General features: G+C 46.5%; 1 protein-coding gene across 1 annotated transcript; it reads left to right on the top strand.

Annotated features, from left to right (window-relative positions):
- The first annotated feature begins 7,552 nt into the window (after positions 1-7,552).
- LOC140916934 (small ribosomal subunit protein uS14-like) lies at positions 7,553-7,846 on the top strand. The gene has a single exon (XM_073358831.1). The coding sequence runs from the start codon at positions 7,553-7,555 to the stop codon at positions 7,721-7,723; it is 171 nt and encodes a 56-aa protein (XP_073214932.1). The 3' UTR covers positions 7,724-7,846.
- Positions 7,847-14,511: the final 6,665 nt, after the last annotated feature.

Raw genomic sequence — 14,511 nt, 5'->3', positions numbered from 1 at the left:
GCAAATAAATATTCTACCAGTGCTCAGTACCAAGCAGAGATCCTAAGATAGACACTCTTGATTAAAAGAGTTTTAGCCATTTGGTTTCATTTCAAGACTTTCCTTTCATAGTGTAACATTCTCCATTTATTGGTTCTTGGTGATTTTGATATCAAATTTGCTCAGTTTACAAATAAAAAGATGGTTTCTGTACCTGCCAGGACCACAGATTCCCCCTGAGTTCTGAGGATCAATTTGCGTTCTTTCTGGCTTGTGGATTATCACTGGAAATAATGCCTAATGCTGCCTCGGTGACACCTGTGCAAACCTCTTGTCTTTCGTGGCAACTATTCGTAACAATCTTGTCCCCAGAGAGATGGTATGTGTGTAACTGGGGGATAGAATTTGGTTAGACAGGTGACTTTGTCAATGGATTATAGGGCCCAATCCAATTGATTCCAGTGGGGTTGGATGGGCCCTGGAGTTACCAACAATAAAGATTCTGCAATCTGAACTGGGTTAGCAATTCTTTTGATAGTTTGTGAGCAAGAAAAGACTCCAGTTCCCTCTCCCAGAGTGGGGTTGGGTCTGCAGGGCTGACAGCGGTAAAAAGGAGTATAATTTGACTTGCTTTCTCTGTAGTTAGCAGCTTTAACTCTGGTACAGGCTGAGATCAGCTCTGTGTAAGCAGGGGCCATTTTTACACATACATTATTTGGTGCAGAACTGCACTGTAAGGGGCTGCAGTCCTGGTCTGAGCAGTGGCTTCCATTAACAAAGGCTATCCGTGTGATCCCAGAAGTAAACTCCTAAACTTAACAAAAGTGGGTTGCAGCGCTTAGCTCAAGGGTGGCCAACCCGTGGCTCCGGAGCCACATGTGCCTCTTCAGAAGTTAATATGCGGCTCCTTGTATCGGCACCAACCGCGGGGCTGGAGCCACAGGTGCCAACTTTCCAATGTGCTGAGGGGTGCTTGCTACTCAATCCCTGACTCTGCCACAGGCCCAGCCCCCACTCCACCCCTTCCCGCCCCCTCCCCTGAGCCTGCCATGCCCTCACTCCTCCCCCTCCCCCCAGAGCCTCCTGCATGCCACGAAACAGCTGATCAGGAGGCGCTGGGAGCAGGGGGGATGGAGCTGATGGGGTGGGGTGGGGGGGCTGCTGACGTATTACAGTGGCTCTTTGGCAATGTACATTGGTAACTTCTGGCTCCTTCTCAGGCTCAGGTTGGCCACCCCTGGCTTAGCTGGATATCACTGGGCTGGTTTGGCTTTTGATCCCTTTGATTTGAACTGTGGTTGTTGGGAACAAATCCATTTTTGTAATGGATTTTTGTTACATAATGTTGGTGTTTTTAGCCCTTCTAATTCTTATTGTCGCCAGATATTCAGAAGGTAACAGTAAGGAATTAATCATCCCAAATAATGAATGACTGGATAGCAACTGGATCCCATCAGAGCAGGCTGGAAAGAGAAAGAAAAGTATCAGAACACTCTCTCCTGGTCAGATTCCTTCTCCGATGTGGCACCGGAAGGTGTGGGCTTCTGATGAATGTCGTGCAGCAGAAGGAAGCAATAACAGCTCTGCCTCTGAAAATTCCCATGCGATTTTTTTCACATGGGCAATCTTTACAGAAGTACCAGCTTAACAATGTCATTTTCACATCTTGCCTTATTAGGCTAATGCTGAGAGACAGTCCATCACACCATAATCTGCAGAACATACTATCCAGGGTGAATTTATAAGGTGCTGTCTTGTTAAATCTCACAGGTGCTGCATGTCATCAGTAACAATGTAATCCTTCGAGAGCTGATGGCTTGAAAAAGATTTTGTACTGGTGCTAGGAAATGTTTGATAATTCACACTGCTGTTGGCCTACAAGATGTTGGTAATGTTTTATGCACACACATGATGGGAAGCACTGTACACACACACATCCCAAAACTTGGGTTCACCGTATGAGCAAGAGGCCTATTTGTACACTCACAGAAAGAGTGCTTAGGTTGCACGGAAATCTTCAATGACATGAGTCAGCAGTGTGCCCTTGTTGCCAAGAAGGCCAATGGCATTTTGGGATGTATAAGTAGGGGCATAGCGAGCAGATCGAGGGACGTGATCGTCCCCCTCTATTCGACATTGGTGAGGCCTCATCTGGAGTACTGTGTCCAGTTTTGAGCCCCACACTACAAGAAGGATGTGGATAAATTGGAGAGAGTCCAGCGAAGGGCAACAAAAATGATTAGGGGTCTAGAACACATGACTTATGAGGAGAGGCTGAGGGAGCTGGGATTGTTTAGCCTGCAGAAGAGAAGAATGAGGGGGGATTTGATAGCTGCTTTCAACTACCTGAAAGGGGGTTCCAAAGAAGATGGCTCTAGACTTTTCTCAATGGTAGCAGATGACAGAACGAGGAGTAATGGTGTCAAGTTGCAGTGGGGGAGGTTTAGATTGGATATTAGGAAAAACTTTTTCACTAAGAGGGTGGTGAAACACTGGAATGCGTTACCTAGGGAGGTGGTAGAATCTCCTTCCTTAGAGGTTTTTAAGGTCAGGCTTGACAAAGCCCTGGCTGGGATGATTTAACTGGGAATTGGTCCTGCTTTGAGCAGGGGGTTGGACTAGATGACCTTCAGGGGTCCCTTCCAACCCTGATATTCTATGATTCTATGATTCTATGATGTTCATGTTGACATACTGTAATAAGCAGGCCCATCAAATGGCATTGGAAGGCCACTGGATAGGATCATAACTGAATTAACTGGATAACGTGTTGTGAAAAAGGAAAGAAAAAGAAACCCTAAGCAATTAATTAACTAGCGAAGCCAAAATGGAGATAATTCTATCTCCTTTCTCTGGGCTGCAGAAGATCATGAGTTCATTTCCATAACAATGCGGTCTGCCTGTGTAAGTGCAATGTCCTAAGCACCACATTTGAAATAGAATTATCAGGGAACTAAAGCTTTCATAATTGATAATAAATGTGTTGTTAGTGCCTGACAAGCTGGCAACATATGAGTAATTATCTAATTAACCAATTAACCTCAACCTAGCAGAAGTGATGAAGGGGAATTGACACATTCCTCCTGCTTTATTAAGATTCTGTCCATTTCCCAGTGGACTTTTGCAGAACAAGATGAGGAGACGTATTCAAGCACTGTTGCCTAGTGTCAGATTTGAGTGACTGCTCAGAGACGTAGCATCAAGTCGCCTCAGGAAGATCAGACTTGATATACCCCCCGGGACCAAGGCTCTCTCGTCATAGCAATACTGAGCCTATTCACAAAGGAGGGGGACATTAGCCTTGGTTTTGTGGTGTAGAAGAACACCGAGGTCCCAATCCTGTGAGGTGCTGAGCAGGGCTTGTTTTTAAAAAACACTTTCCTATTTTTTTGCAAAAAATGTTGAAGGAAACAAACAATTTTCATTTCTGTAAAAATGTTTCATGAGGGTTTTTCAAGGAAAAAATTTGAAATGAAACAAAATGAAAAAAATTATAAAGGTTTGGGGTTTTTTTTTCCTGCAACTTTCCCTCTTTTACTTTTTTCCCCTTAGAGGGAAAAATTTCCCCTCTCTTTTCCAATGGGGGAAAAAGTAAAAAATAGAAAGCGAGGGGAAAATACTCAGAGTCCAAACCAAACATTTTCTACTGAAAATTTTCATCAAGCAAAATTTTGACTGAAATTAATTTTTTTGTAAAAAATTTTCATTTTTTGTCAAAAGCCATTTTCCCTCACAAAATATATGCCAACAAATGTCCCTCCCCATCCGCTGCAAGATGCTCCCATTGGAGCTGAGTACGCCAGGCACTGTACTGAGTCAGACTTTAAATGCATTGCACCAAATGAAGTTCTAATTTTCTTGGGTACATCTCTTACAAAGTCAATGGAGCTTACAGGCCAATGGGAGCCCGTTAGCTAAAATGGAAATAGGAACCGTGCCATGTTTACTTCACATCCCTCCTCTTAGCTCATTCCCTAAGCTTAATTTAGCCCTTGCTGTCTAGTGGCTTCAGAGACCTCCACCCAATCCCAGCAGTTCTCCTTTAGCTGTAGCTTCAGGTTCTCTAGAAGACCCAGCAGAGATAACACAATCATGCGCAGGCTGTGGCAAGTGCTGTGCAGTGTAGCATGTACTGGAGCAGCCTGTATGCAAAGCATGCATGGTGCTGGAAGAGCTGGTAGTATGGCAGGGCTCAGCTGTTCTGAGGTATTTGGTCTAATTCTTCCTGCCTGGCACCTTGTCTCATCATTTACACTTCTTCAACGTGGGTGTGAAAAGCTCCTACACTGAGAGGAGAATTCACACAGCCATTGTGCACAGGTGTAAATGACCACACAAGGTGCCTGTCAGAGAATCAGATGCAGGAGGACAGATTTTCAAAAGTCCTCAGGACCTCATGTGCCAAGCTCTGAAAATCTAGTCACTGTCTCAGGCCTTGTCTAAACACAAGAGTTCCTATTCTTCTACTGTACTGGTGTAGTTAAAGTGGGATAACACACCTAGTGTAGACACAGTTATACGGTATCTGTATAAAGAGGCTTTGTACCTGTATAGCCATTTCTGTAGAGAAGGGGAATAAACTATACCACTGTAAGACACCTTTATAACAGTGTATCTGCATCCACACTGGAGCTTGGACCAATATTACCCTATTGGTAAAAAAAACACACCTCTGACTGATGTAGTGATAGCTGTGCAAACTGCATGCACAGCAGATCTTGGATACCATTCTGACAGGTGCCTTATAAAGAACTAAGTGAAGAAGGCAGACAATGGTCTCACCTCTGAAGAGGTGGGAGAAGGATTAGTGAGAGCAGACTCTTCATTAGCACAGATGGTTGTGTAAGCAGGGTCTGAATGAGCTCTTCCCTAACATCTAGTGGTGAGCTGGGGAAAAAGACTTCAGGAACCAGCTTTGTTTGCATAGATATGTGTACTCTGCCTCGATGTGCAGCATGATAGAGCTGCTTTGCGCAAGTGATAATTTTTGGCTGTTTGCAAGTTTTGTTGGTTTGCAAGTCACTTTGGTGTTGAGTGTAGGGGTGATGAAAGGTTGTTGCCCTTGTTGTGTGAGTGGAGGCTTGACCTGCCCTGGTTGAGGGGGGTCACCCTCAACTGAACTTCAGTTGCTAAGCGGAGGGTAGGGATGCCAAATCCCAATGAAGGAGAGAGAGGGTGGGGACAGGTGTTTCCACTGGGTGGTGTGGGCTCTGCCTAAGAGTTCTAGACACCATTTGACACTCCTCCTCTCCAGTGTTTAATGACAGAGCTGGTTAGACTCAATTGAGAGTCTTTTCTTTTGTTACAGTTCCCTAGAGCTGAAATCACTGATAACCAGGTCTAGGTGATACTCCTTAGACCTGCGGTGGGGTAGTGTCTTCAGTGAAAGAGACTGACCAGTTTGTACTAGCAGTGAGACTCCCTCCCTAAGTGCTGAAATCGCTGAGAACTGCCTGTGTGAAGTTGCTGGGACCTCAAGGCATCGCAGAAGTTGCAGTAGAGAGGCCAGTGGTGGAGTGAACAATGACAAGGCAGCAGCAGAGTAGACAACGATGCAGCGCACAGCAGTGGCAGGCAGCGATGCAGAGTGAACGGCGCGGCATCAGGAGCTGAGGTATTGGTCGATGCCTCCCCTCACTGGGGGTGGGGGGTGGGAGGTGAACTCTGAACTCTGGATCTTCACTGATCAAGGACAACTATGAGTGGGGTGCGCTGGAGGGAGCGGGGAGTGGCGTGTTAAAGGAACGTTTGTTTGGACTTTCACAGCACAAGTGAGAAATAGGCAAAGGACACTGCCTAATGTATTCTGGAGTGGGTGTTTTGCTCATCATCATATGTTTTTGAATCATGCTTGGTCTTTTATCAAATTAGTGCCGGGTTCCTTTCCCCTTTTTTTATTAAAAGTTTTCTTTTCTATACAGACTTTGTGCTTGCGGGAGGGAAAGTATTGCCTCTTAGGAGTGCCCAAGGGTGGTGTGTAATTTTCCCAGATTACTGGGTGGGGGGCTGAGCTGTTTCTGTGTTGTATTGACAAAAGGAACCCCTAGATATTGAACCTGGCCTTTGTCGCTGCCAACTCCACAGGCAGAAGAGTTACAGTAGCATCCCTGCTTCTAGATCTGAGAGTGTTCCCATACCAAATCTGTGGAATCACTCACAAAGTAAAGCACAGTTTATCAGGAGTGATGGGGCTCTGATTTTTTATCAGCCAACAAAATCCACATAAAGAGGCAACCATTTTAAGCAGACATAGCAGTGTGTCGAGTCAATATGGATGCATTAATCAAAATGAAGCAAGAGAACTTGTTTGTAATGAGAGTGTAAACACAGCCATCACTTACCAGCACTGGTACACACATAATTACTGCATGGTGCAATGTTTTGTGATAATTAAATGTGTTTCTTCCATGAGATGATTAATTTATTTTCTAATTAACTGTGTTATGTGTTTGCAGTTTGTTATTCATGGACAATTAGCAACTTTCCCTGACTTTGTTTATTTAATTAATCTTGTTTGCATCTGTGTTATACCCTTGTTTCAGTGGAGACGAAACATGATACATAGTGTTCCTACTCTCACATGAACTAGATGTAACTTCCTCAAGGGGTCCTGGCAGGTTCAGTGGCTTCTGGAAAAGCCAGTTCTGTGCACAAAAATGCACTGCAGCTGATTTCCTTCATCCCTCATCAGCTGAATGGTCTGTTGCTGGAGTTTAGTAATGGGCAAACTGGTATGGACAAAATAAGAGCCATCCTGAACCTTCCGGCCCAGGACTAGTTCAAGTAAATCTGGAGCTTGCTGTGAGTTCATTTAATTACCAGTCCTGCCTCCACACACCCAGTGTTTCCTTCTCAAGTCCCCAGACAACCAACCTGAGCATTTAATTCACTCTTCTTCCCTCATCCCTCAGTCTTTCATTTCCTGCCTCCTCTCCTTTAGAAACCTTCCCCTCCCTCTCTGTCCTGCAGGGCTTCCTGTGCACCAGCTGGGACAGGACAGAGAATCTGCCCCTAAATATTGTTTGTGTCCCCATGCTCTTTCTGGAATAACATGCTTGGCCTTCGGGCTGGACAGGTTGGAAATGGCTGTCTTAGGGCTTCACACTGGGGTCCCAGCACAGGGGTGCTCCAAAGTGGGTGGGCACTTTTAAAAAATCCAGAGTTCAGTATCTGTTCCCTCTTTGCTGAAGGGTCTCTTTGGTTTCCCCAAACTTGCCTGAATTGCTCAAACAGCTGAAGGGAAAAGTGACATTGGCATTTGTCTGGAAGAAAGGCCCATTTCCTGTCAATCACAGCTGAACATTTAGTTCCTTTCCCATTAACTAATCATCTGTGGGTTAGCTACACATGCAGAACTTCTAAACGGCATCAGAACACTTTCCCAGTCACAATTACAAAATTGGACTCTGTGATTCATTCTGCTCCTTGACAGACTTCTTGCTGTGTGTGGAATAAAGCAAACCAGTCCTGGGCTAATGCTTAGTCATGGCTAAGCTCAATCATAGCTGTCTCCTGTTCCAGGCTTCCTGCTGGGTCTCCAGATTCCTTGGACACGGTGTGAGCAGTGGGCAGGATGGGTTACCAGCAGCTCTACTGGAGCCACCCTAGGAAGTTCGGAAAGGGCTCCCGCTCGTGCCACGTGTGCTCAAACCGCCACGGCCCGATCCGCAAGTATGGGCTGAACATGTGCCGGCAGTGCTTCCGCCAGTACGCCAAGGACATCAGCTTCGTCAAGTTGGACTAAACACTTCTCAAGAAGATGAGATGTCACAAGGAGACTACTGGACATAATTCTCTGCCTAATTTGGATAACTGGGCATGCTAAATTTACCAAGTCTTTGCCATGCTATTTTGTGTATAAAATAAAATAGCCGAACAGTTCAAAAAATAAATAAATAAAAAAGCTTTCAGCTGCTGTTCTTATCCTTGGAAAAGCCTCCTTGGAATACATTTGACTCACACAAGTGGCCTCAGGTGTCAGGGAATTCCCTGTCTGTGTGCTTTCCACAGAACGAATGGTCAGAACAATAGTCAGTAATTGTCCCCAAAACCTAAAGCCGGTGCTGCCCAAACCCACACAGCTGAAAACAAGTAACCATTCCTCCTTCTTTATTATGTATTATGCACCATATCCAATGTTGCACTAGCACCCTTAGCCCTGTGTCAGCAAGGAAACTGGGGAAGGAGACCTTTGTTCAATTCCCTGCTTCACCACAGGGCAAGTCACTTAGGCTCCTAACTCCCATTAAAATGGATTTCAATGGGAGTTAGGAATCATAGAATAATAGAATCATAGAATATCAGGGTTGGAAGGGACCCCAGAAGGCCATCTAGTCCAACCCCCTGCTCGAAGCAGGACCAATTCCCAGTTAAATCATCCCAGCCAGGGCTTTGTCAAGCCTGACCTTAAAAACCTCTAAGGAAGGAGATTCTACCACCTCCCTAGGTAACGCATTCCAGTGTTTCACCACCCTCCTAGTGAAAAAGTTTTTCCTAATATCCAATCTAAACCTCCCCCACTGCAACTTGAGACCATTACTCCTCGTTCTGTCATCTGCTACCATTGAGAAAAGTCTAGAGCCATCCTCTTTGGAACCCCCTTTCAGGTAGTTGAAAGCAGCTATCAAATCCCCCCTCATTCTTCTCTTCTGCAGACTAAACAATCCCAGCTCCCTCAGCCTCTCCTCATAAGTCATGTGTTCTAGACCCCTAATAATTTTTGTTGCCCTTCGCTGGACTCTCTCCAATTTATCCACATCCTTCTTGTAGTGTGGGGCCCAAAACTGGACACAGTACTCTAGATGAGGCCTCACCAATGTCGAATAGAATCTCAGTCCCTTTGAAGGTGTGGGCCTTAATTTTTCTGTGCCTTTCTGTACAATGGGGATAATAGCACTGCCTTGACACACACACATCAGTGATGGGAGGATGAATCCATTAGAGACTGTGAGGTGTTCAGTAGCCTGTGATAGGATGTTCACTCCACACAGGAGTGGAAGGGGTTAATGGAGGCCTTGTAGGCCTATCACAATCCACCCTGGAAAGAGCAGTGGAGGTGAGTCCTCCTAGCAGCCTAGGGAGGCTTCATAGGAAGTAGCCAGTTGGGGAGAGGCTGTATGGAGCAGCCAGTCAGGGCCCAGTGGGCTAGTACAACAGGAGCTACAGGGCAGAGCAGGGGCAGTTCCTGTGTGGAGCCCAAGGAGTGAGGACTGTTCTTAGCAGGCTGCAGTAAGGGTAGCATCTTGGACAGAGCAGTTGCTGGCTGGGACCAGGAGAGCAAGAGGGAGCTCCTGGCTAGTTGCTGGGACTTGCTGGCTGAAAGCCCTGAGATAATGACGAAGAAGGTGCTGGGGCCATGAGGAAATGGCCCTGGGAAGTGAAGCAGCATTAAAGGAAGTTAAGGAGACCCAGCAGGAGGCTGTTATCTATAGGTTCCCTGAGTTGGGACTGTGACGGGTTTGGTCACAGAGACCCCCTTGGGACCATCCCCTGATGTGCTGAGATTACCTCTAAACCCATTTTCCCTGCCAGCTTGGGACTCCAGAACCCTGCTTTGTTGAGCCAGACATGCTAGCCTGCTGCAACACAGACCCAGGTCTGGTCCACACCCCCAAAGCTGCAGACTCTAACAAAAAACTGCTCAGCAGGTTTCCTATCTGCAGAACCCAGACACCCAATGGGATCCAAACCCCAAATAAATCCATTTTACTCTGTATAAAGCTTATACAGGTAAACTCATAAAACATTAACATTAATCTATTAACATCACAAAGACACACTCTGAGAGAGTTCATGTTATTAGCTGCGTTTCAGAGATGAAATGACCTGCATAAGGCCAGACTTCAAGCTGGGGCAGAACGGGGAAACAGAAATCAGGTTACCTAGTTACCAGTTCTGTCCTTTAACCATAAGCCCATTTTTCTGCTTCTCTACTGTCCTGGAAGGCAGCTGCAGTGTACAGACTCTAGCCTTTTATTTAGTGAGCTGGTTCCCAGTCACTATCTCCCACCTGCCTAGTGGTGGATGAATGCATGTGTGTTTTTAAAACTAGGAAAATAAAGTGTGATATTATACACAGGTACTGACTCCACGGGTGCTCCAGGGCTGGAGCACCCACGGGGAAAAATTAGTGGGTGCTCTGCACCCACCGGCAGCCAAATTCCCCCCTCCTCACCTCCTTCTTTCCCCCCGCCCAGCACGCTGCATCCCCACTCCTCCCCCTACCTCCCAGCGTTTCCCACCTGCCGCCTAACAGCTGTTTGGCAGGGCTTAGGATTTTCTGTGAGGGAGGAGCGGGGACGTGCCGTGCTCAGGGGAGGAGGTGGAGAAGAAGCTGGGTGGGGACTTGTGGGAAGGGGGCAGGAAGGGGTAGGGGCTGGGGTGAGGAAAGGCAGGGTGGGGAGGGAACTTTGGCGAAGGAGTGGAATGGGGGTGGGGTGAGGGCAGTGCAGGGGCTGGGCCAGGGGACCGGTCGAGCACCCACCGGGCAGAGGGGAAGTCGTCGGCGCCTATGATATTATATGATATATTTGAGAGGAACTAAACAACACAGACTGTTGTAAATGCAGGCCATCAGAGAACTTGAACATTTCCTGACAGCGTGTTAAAATCTTCATTAACTTACATGATATGGTAGTAACCGGCTAGGGCATGATCCAAAGCCCATTGATATCAATGGCAGTTTTCCCCTTGACTTTAATGGACTTTGAACTAGGCCCTGAATAAAGGGGTTTCTGAACCTATGGACGAGGCCAAGTTAGCTTTCTATTTGACCTGACCACTTAAATGCTGTTTTCAGAGGTATCGCATCTTTGGCCAATTTTTTACCCAGTTCAACCCAGTTGCTCGGCTTTGCTCTGGTGTGGGCAGTTCCAGTTTTGGCAAGTGTGTACAGGCTATTACGTGCCAGCGATGAGCCACAATCAGACAAATTGGCCCAGGCTGGCTGATTTCTTCCTTGTATGACGGCTTTTGTTCCTGGAATGCTCTGGATCAGATGTACGAGCTGGGTCTGTTCATTCATGAATATTTAATGTTCTCACTTTCCAGCCTGCCCCTCTGTCCACACGGTGTGGGGGAGGCAGGGAGAGCATAATGCTGCTCAGTGATGAGGTTCTGAGATGGAGCCACCAGCTCTCAATGGTGATAAAATGGATGAATGTGTTTTTATTCACCCACGACTTCGACAGATGGGAACTTGATCCCTTTAATACAATAAATAATAAATAACAGTAAGGCATAAGAAAAATCTATACTGAATTATCCCAGGTCATGAACACATTGGAGATTTAAAGCCCCTGCTGTCATGATGAGGCTGTCTATAGTGACTGACCCTTCTATACCATAAGAAGTCCCTTAGGGTGCTAACACTAATGTGTGTAATGTGTAATGTGTAACACTAATGTGTGTAATGACTGGCTCCAAACTGTGAGGCCAGGAGTAGAGACAAATACATTTCAGTCAAACAGCAAGTGTAATTGCTACCCTTTACATAACATGCTCTTTGCTGCAGCAGTGGTTCAATTCTGAAGGAACAACAGCCATTGATACTCGGTTGGTGCTTGTGGTGGGAGATTTCATTAATTACACAGAGCGCAATTTGGCTGAGTGGCTATCTGGGGAAAGAGGCATTCTTTCCAATCCTTGTCAACTGATTTTTCCACTGATCACAATTCCCATCTCGTAGGCTCCTAATTACGTTAATTACAAGTTGGCATTGAACAAAAGAAATAAAAACTTAATAGAACCAAATGTGATTCATATAACATGGGGAGCCAAGTGCACGCTGTACTTGTTTCATTAAGGAGTAATATTGCTGCACTGCTATTTAAAAAAAATGCATTTAAGAAATACAATTGAGGGTGAATAAATAGTACAGAGAAGTGATATATTGCAAGATGCATGTCAGTGCAGAGAGTTACTGGGTATGAATTCATTTCCCACATCATCATGGACAGTGGGTGAAGCTTCCCATGGGGAAGGATAGTCCTGTTCTCCCTGCAACCCCGCCCCAGGACCTGCCCCTGCTCTGCCCACTCACCCCCCCTCCTGCCACTGCTTGCTGCATTCCTTCTCTCCTCTTTCCCTGCCTCATAATACAAGAGCAAAGGGGAGGAGAGTGGAAGAGAGGAGGGACACAGGGAGCAGCGGGGACCCCCAGAGAAGGGGGGTGGAGTGGAGGAGAGGAGGGACTCACCATGCAGAGGCAGGCAGTGGGGGCCTTGCGGGGGGGGGAGGTGGAGCGCTGGCAGGGCCACCATGGCCCAGGCGTCCGGCGGCAGGTGGCTGCACCGGCAGAGGCTTAGCTTCCCCTGGCCTATTACACCTACCACCTATGTATATCAGATGGGTAGGCAGTCTGCTGGCTCTAGCACCTATTGCCTTAGACAGGGTACATTCTCAAAGCTATTAATGCAACCAGTGGTAGAGGTGAGAAGATTATGTCGGGGGAGGGAGGGATACAGATTGAAGGGTCTGGAGAGAATCTTTACTGCTAATCAGAATTTGGGGTATGGAGCGGCTTCCATATGAGGAGAGATTAATAAGACAGGGACGTTTCAGCTTGGAAAAGAGATGACTGAGGGGGGATATGATAGAGGTCTATAAAATCATGATTGGTGTGGAGAAAAAAGACAAGGAAGACTTGTGGCACCTTAGAGACTAACCAATTTATTTGAGCATAAGCTTGTGGAAAAAGTAAATAAGGAAATGTTATTTACTCCTCATAACACAAGAACTAGGGATCACCAAATTAAATTAATAGGAAGCAGATTTAAAACAAACAAAAGGAAGTATTTTTTCACAAAAAGCACAGTCAGTCTGTGGAACTCCTTATCAGAGGGTGAAGGCCAAGACGATAACGGGGTTAAAAAGAGAACTAGATAAATTCATGGAGGAGAGGTCCATCAATGGCTATTAGCCAGGATGGGCAGGGATGGTGTCCCTAGCCTCTGTTTGCCAGAAGCTGGGAATGGGTGGCAGGGGATGGATTACTTGATGATTTTCTGTTCTGTTCATTCCCTCTGGGGCACCGGGCATTGGCCACTGTCGGAAAACAAGGTACTGGGCTGGATGGACCTTTGGTCTGACCCATTAGGGCCATTCTTATGTTCCCTATGGAACATTTTTTTTTTTGGTCTGAAAATGCTGATTCATGGAAAACAAAATATTTTGTGGAAAAATGATTTAGATGAAAGTTTGTTTAGAAAGAAAAACTGAAACAAGCACATCAGTAAGACAGAAACATTGTCCTGTGAAACGACAAATCCATTTCCTGCCCAGCTCTATTAATCCTTATCTAGCTGTAAAGCTCCAACAGTGATAGCGGGAAGGTTGCGGGATAATGGGCAAACCTGAGACAGAGGGATAAAAGAATGAGGGGAGGTCTGGCAGGAGATGAACAGAAAGACTTGGGAGGAAAGTGGGAAGGGGAGGCTTTGGAGTGGGAGTGCTGGGGATTGTGCCCCAGTGATCAGCACGGAGCAGTATAAAAAGGCTGCCGAGCCCTCCCAAAGGGCACCTTTCCCTTGCCATGGGGGTTGCTTTGCTGCAGCATTCCCTGTGCTCAGGCTGTATGCCATGGGGGGATCTGTACTGCACCAAGCGTCTGCTGGGTGCACCTGACACTTTGTTGCCATCTCTGCCTATCGGAGAGAGATACGAGTGCCCCCAGGCCTAGCCACAGAATGGGCCTTCCTCTTGGAGGGAGTCCTCCTTCCTGGAGGTGAGAAGGGAGGCGAGGCAGCTGTGCCTGCAATGACTGCAGGCACCACAGAGAATCCGCCCCCATGGCCAGTCTTAGGTTTTTGGAGAAGGCAGAGGGACGACAATTGCTAGAGCAGTGATTCTCAAACTTGTTTACTGGTGACCCCTTTCACAAAGCAAGCCTCTGAGTGCAACCCCCCCCTTATAAATTAAAAACACTTTTTAATATATTTAATACCATTATAACTGTTGGAGGCAAAGCAGGGTTTGGGGTGGAGGCTGACAGCTCGTGACCCCCCACATAATAACCTCGCAACTTCCTGTGGGGTCCCAACCCCCAGTTTGCTAGAGCCTCCTGTAGCCCATAAACAGCATTGCTGACAGCATAGCATGTGTGCTTTGCTATTTCACAGGGAAGCCAGAACAAGGGAGAAAAATCCAGTGTGCATGCTGTATTTCAAGGAATCCCTGTTGAGGTTACAGGGACAAACCATCCCGATGTGTCGAAAGAATAGTAAATATGGCAGGCGACCAGCTTGGTTTAACGGTGAAATCCTAGCGGATCTTAAACATAAAAAAGAAGCTTACAAGAAGTGGAAGGTTGGACATATGACCAGGGAAGAGTATAAAAATATTGCTCGGGCATGTAGGAATGAAATCAGGAGGGCCAAATCGCACCTGGAGCTGCAGCTAGCGAGAGATGTCAAGAGTAACAAGAAGTGTTTCTTCAGGTATGTTGGCAACAAGAAGAAAGCCAAGGAAAGTGTGGGCCCCTTAATGAATGAGGGAGGCAACCTAGTGACAGAGGATGTGGAAAAAGCTAATGTA

Source organism: Lepidochelys kempii, chromosome 9 (assembly GCF_965140265.1).
Source record: "Lepidochelys kempii isolate rLepKem1 chromosome 9, rLepKem1.hap2, whole genome shotgun sequence".
NCBI lineage: Eukaryota > Metazoa > Chordata > Testudines > Cheloniidae > Lepidochelys > Lepidochelys kempii.
Note: the sequence above shows the minus strand (reverse complement) of the source record. Positions and strands in the feature narration are given on the sequence as shown.

Bases quoted from the DNA above. Each gene is read 5' to 3' on its own strand.
- LOC140916934 (XM_073358831.1), top strand. From the start codon at position 7,553: ATGGGTTACCAGCAGCTCTACTGGAGCCACCCTAGGAAGTTCGGAAAG.